Genomic DNA, 5,114 nt, shown 5'->3' on the forward strand with positions numbered 1-5,114 from the left:
TACTAGGCTCATTTCCTTCCCACTTTATTATTTTCCAAGAGGTTCTTGAGCTTTTATTTCTCAAGCTGAATTTTGTATATATGGCTTAGATTCAACCCCATGTCAGGAAGTTGCGTAGCTAAGACCAGGGGGCAATGATCAGTTTTTGCCCTTGATCAGACCTCTTTGAGAGCACTGAGAGCTTGCAGGACCCTACCTCGAGTTGGTCCTAAAGAACCTGGAAAAAAAGCAACAATTAATACCATAAGAATGTTCAGCTCAGACCTTCTCTCCAGAAGTGTGCAGAGTCTAGCACTAACATCAAGTTAGTCCTCTCTTCCTCAACACCAAGTTCATCCTCATAAAAATGATTTATTGACTGGCATGCCCAAACACAGGTATGCAGGACTCTGAACAGAAGCAGGAAAACAACACAGTCTCTTGAAAGGGATATCCCTGGGGGTGCCTCTTGTCCAAGGCCCCATCATCTCCCCAGGTATAGTGACTATTATACAGGAGTCTAAGCTAGAGGCACTCAGAGCAAGGTTTGCCCTTTATCCTACAGACCCTGACCCAAACTCAACCCTGTGAAAAAAAAAAGAGGTTTCCCCCCTCCCTTCCTCCAGGGATTCAGTCTTCAAGTTGGCGCTGCACAAGGCGATGATAGAGGCCTCTCTGGGCCATGAGCTCAGTGTGGGTTCCCTGCTCAACCACCTTTCCTTTGTCCAGCACCAGGATGTGGTCAGCAGCCTGTACCGTCTGAAGGCGGTGTGCAATCACCAGCACTGTCCGACCCCCCTGCTGCATCTTCTGCTGAAGCTGGAAGCGAGAAGACTGGGCATTAGAGAAACAAATACTAAAATGGCCATACCTACCCTAGCACTCCTTACTGGACCTAAGATAATAAGGGAAATGTGGCACATCAGGGAGGCAACCATAGAGACCCACCACTACCACCAATATCCAATATCAACCCAAAGGACTCCCAGTTTCCCTACTCTCCTCCTCATTCTCAGGATCTATAACCATCCCAAATCCTAGAGTCACATGGCCCAGGCTTACTTTCCCCCATCTCCCTTGCCTCACACAGCACCTGTCAGCTCTGCCTATCCCTAACACCACTGCCATATGTGGCTCAGGCCCTGACTTCATTTGCCTCAGAACAACCCTTGCCCTTACCTCCTGCTCACACTCCATATCCAAGGCACTAGTGGCCTCATCCAGGATGAGCACACGGGGATTCCGCACCAAAGCCCGAGCAATGGCTACACACTGTTTCTGTCCTGCAGACAACTGGTTTCCCTTCTCCCCCACAGCTGAAGAGACAGAGAATATACCCTTCCTCAGAGATGGGGTCTTATGACCATTCCATGTGGAGGAAACAAAACACTCTTTTGTCTCCATCCTTACCCTCCACCATTTCCCCTCAGATCATATTAAAAGAATCACAGGGATATATGCCTAATAGTGCCATCCAGGGAGAGGTGGCATCACATTTCACACAAATTACATGGTCTCCTACACAAACAGCCTGGGTGACTAGACCCAAAGCACTTTTATGTAAGTAAGAAAACCCAGGGTAGAAGGAAAGATAGGAAACAATGCCAGCTTTAGAGCTAGCATACTGACTGGCCTCATTAGGGACTTCATTACAGAACAATCAAGTTCCCTTTTATATGGAAACTCATTGTCACAGTCTTGAAGACTGGTGAAGGTACCTGTGTCCAGTCCATGCTCCATATTGGCAATGAATCCATCAGCATGGGCTGCTTGGGCAGCAGCCCTCACCTCATCATCCTCACAACTCTCCAGCCCATAGGCAATGTTGTCCCTCACAGACCCTGAGAACAGCACAGGCTCCTGCCCAACCACAGACACCTATATGGGAAGGGAACACTGGGTGAGCTAAACCAGGACAGGAACCCAAGGAGCCCTCCCCTACTCTATACGTCTTCAGGAGAAGAAATCTCTTTCTCTCTTTCCCAGCCTTGCCTGCCCTACTTCTCACAGTATTTCCTTCCTCAACTTCATCTCCCTCTCGTCCTTATCCCTGGTTACCTGTGAGTGCAGGTACTGGTGCTGGTACTGGGTCAAGGGTTTCCCATCCAGAAGCAGCCGGCCCCCTGTGGGCTGATACAGATTCTGTAGCAATGCAGCCACTGAGCTCTTCCCAGCCCCATTGGGCCCTACCAGGGCTGTCACCTTCCCAGGGTGAAGAGTGAATGTCACTCCCTGGAGAAGAAGGGGAAAGGAGGCAATAATCACTGAGAGAAATGGATGAAGACCTCCTCCCTCCCCTTGAGGTAATCACCATCTTGTGACTCAGGAAAATCAGGATTAAAGACCAGGGTCAGCCCCACCACCTCTTTCACAGAGAAGAAAGCTGAGGGCCACAAAACTGGATCCTGGGTTTCCTCCCAATCTCAGGCACCTTGAGGACAGGCTTGGTTGGCTGGGTGGGATAGGCAAAGGAGACATCTTGGAATTCCACAAGGCCCTGCAGGGAAGGAGGGGCCAGTGTTCCAGGAGGAGGCATCTGGGGCTCACGGTCCAGGTATCGGAAAACTTTCTCTGCAGCACCCACATTGCTCACCATGTCCCCACAGATGAACACAATAGTCTAGAGAAATATGATGATGCAGAGTCATAACCTAGAGCTACCGAGACCTAATTCTTCAATAACAGAGCTACAGTCACCACTGTTTCCCCCAAAAGATTCAGGTATATAGAAAACCAATCTTTCAAAACTTGGCATCCCACCCCCAGCAAAGTCTGAAACTGAAATAAAGACAGAACAAGAGTCTGCTGCCTTACCTGCATATAACTCCCCACATCTGCCTGATAGAGCAGGAAGGAGACAAGGCCCCCCCTGGTGAGCTCCCCGGACAATATCTGATTTAGCCCACAATTCAGCATCAGCACTTGCATCCCCAGCTGAAGGCTCTGAGGGAGAAAAGAGGAAAATGGGCTGAGGATGGGATTGGTCATGTTTTGCCCTCTTACTACTAGTGGGGAAAATACTGATTAGGAAAGAGGAGACCAAGGGATTAGGAGTGGAAGAAGGAAGGTGAAACATCAGAGGTCAGAGGTTGAGAGCAGCACCACTTAGGGATGTACTTTCTATCTTTGAACCCCCACGGCCACATCCCACTAAGCTGTTCAGCCTGACTCACCCGCCTGAAGAGCAGATACACTGCCCGCTCCCAGTCCCGGCGCCACTCCAGCTGACGCTTGCGCTCCAAGGCCTCCTCATAGCGCTGGGCCTCATCCTCCTCTGCTCCAAAACTTCTCACAGTCTTCAGGCTTCCCACTGCCTCCCGCACTACCTGTCCAGCCTCTGCCACCACATCCTGGATCTGCTGCAGCACTGCCTGGGGAGAAGATATCAGAGGAAAGGTAAGTGAGGCAAAGGAGATGCCCTCCATGTAGCCCAGCAACAAATCTCCCATATTGGAGTCACCCTCCCCCCCTCAATATTGGCTCTATCCTTCCCTAACCCTTATCCCCATTCTGTCTCCCAAGGCCACCCCTCCTCCACCAGCACCAGTCTCTGCCTTTCCCCTAAGCTGTCCTCCTGCCCACATGTACCCGATGTCGGACATTGTAGACCTTCTCAGCAGCCATTGAGAGGGGCACTTCAAACACAGAGAAGAGGGTGAGTCGAGGTGAGAGACTGAGCATGAAGCCATACAGGCCTATGACCTTTACCAGGCTCCGAAGGAAGACATTGGCATTTAAAGGCAGCCAGTTACTCATCAACTTGGTGTCCGAAGATAGGCGTGAGTTTAACTCCCCTGGGGAAGAAAGAATGAGGTTATGCTCCAAAATGGGACAGACGACCCAGAAACCACAGTTGGGGCAGCTCACCCTCAAGGTCATCAAAACTCAAAAACTGCTTCTATGCCCTTGCCTCTTCCCCTTTACTTGGAGGAGAGAGATGAGGTCACCACAACCCACTCTGACATGAATCCAGCTCAATGAACGTTCAACTATGGAAGGAGGTGGGGTAGGACATGAAAGGGACCCTGGAGGGTTAGGAAAGCCCAGAGGAACCAGAGATCCAGGCTCTGAAGCCCACCTGTCTTTGTCTCCTGAAAGAAGCTGAGATCCTGGTGTAGCAGAGAGGAAAAAAGCATCCGACGAACACGCAGGTTGATTCGGGAGAGGATAAAGGTGAAGAGGCCTCCTCGGCAGCCAGCAGACAGTGAGCTGGGAGATGAGAAAGACAAAAGCATGAGGAGAAATACAGGTGGGAAAGAGTGAGCCTGTGGAGTCCTGGGGAGAATGGATGAGGAAGAGAGGAGAGAGCCCATGGAGAAAGAGCAATACAGGTGAGGGAGAGACATAAAGAGGACACAGGAGAGGGAAATAGGGGAAATGGCACCAGAAAGAATGGGTAGGAGATTGGGGATAAATAGACCCAACAGGAGAACCCCAAGTGGAAGGGGGAGGGCATTAGATTTCAATTCCACAGACATACTGAAGACCTGATTTTGTGCAGCTCTCCACTGCAGGCTGTTGGGGACATAGGAGTTAAGTAAAGGGCATGGTGTGATGAGACAGCACCATCAGAAAGGGACTCTGCCTCCCCTCACACAATTTATCTGATTATCTCACCTAGATTCTCACTCTCTGCTTCCTAGTGCTCTCTGAGTTCTAGAGTTGGTTGATTCACTGCCAGCATGTCCCTAAGGATTTTTCTTTGTCCACACAAGGAAAACAAACACCTTTTCCTACTATTTCAGCAAAGACATGGAAGATTTTCACAGGAAGTAATGATAATAAAAGCTAGTATTTATATAGCACTTATTTTGTGTCAGGAACTGTGTTAAGTATTTTAAGAAATATTATGTCATTTGATCCTCAACACAATCCTAGGAGGTATATGTTCTTATTATTTCCATTTTATGGTTTAGGAAAGTAAGACAAACAAAGGTTAAGTGACTTGCCCAAGGCCACACAGCTAGTAAAGTATATGAGGCATTTGAACTCACGTCTTCCTGACTCCAGGCTCATTGTTCTGTTCACTGTACCACCTAGCTGTCTCAAAGGAAGGAAAAAAGGAAGGAAGGAAGGAAGGAAGGAAGGAAGGAAGGAAGGAAGGAAGGAAGGAAGGAAGGAAGGAAGGAAGGAAG

The 5,114-nt window shown here is 49.3% G+C and overlaps 1 protein-coding gene across 5 annotated transcripts in view; it reads right to left on the minus strand.

Annotated features, from left to right (window-relative positions):
• Positions 1 to 331: 331 nt before the first annotated feature.
• The window catches only part of TAP2 (transporter 2, ATP binding cassette subfamily B member), a 15,756-nt gene continuing 10,973 nt past the window's right edge, over positions 332 to 5,114 (minus strand). For all 5 annotated transcript variants that reach the window (XM_069073394.1, XM_069073396.1, XM_069073398.1 and 2 more), the window contains exons 4-12: positions 4,058 to 4,188; positions 3,568 to 3,773; positions 3,153 to 3,350; positions 2,794 to 2,922; positions 2,411 to 2,599; positions 2,038 to 2,211; positions 1,698 to 1,857; positions 1,159 to 1,295; positions 332 to 798 (exon numbers count right to left, since the gene is read on the minus strand). In XM_069073394.1, coding sequence (XP_068929495.1) covers positions 610 to 798; positions 1,159 to 1,295; positions 1,698 to 1,857; positions 2,038 to 2,211; positions 2,411 to 2,599; positions 2,794 to 2,922; positions 3,153 to 3,350; positions 3,568 to 3,773; positions 4,058 to 4,188 — 1,513 coding nt within the window. In that variant the 3' untranslated portion in view covers positions 332 to 609. The remainder of the gene's footprint in view (positions 799 to 1,158; positions 1,296 to 1,697; positions 1,858 to 2,037; positions 2,212 to 2,410; positions 2,600 to 2,793; positions 2,923 to 3,152; positions 3,351 to 3,567; positions 3,774 to 4,057; positions 4,189 to 5,114) is intronic.

The sequence above is a fragment of the Petaurus breviceps genome, unplaced genomic scaffold (assembly GCF_028583685.1).
Source record: "Petaurus breviceps papuanus isolate PSGF00001 unplaced genomic scaffold, PetGlider_PUasm1.0 90865, whole genome shotgun sequence".
NCBI classification, from domain to species: domain Eukaryota; kingdom Metazoa; phylum Chordata; class Mammalia; order Diprotodontia; family Petauridae; genus Petaurus; species Petaurus breviceps.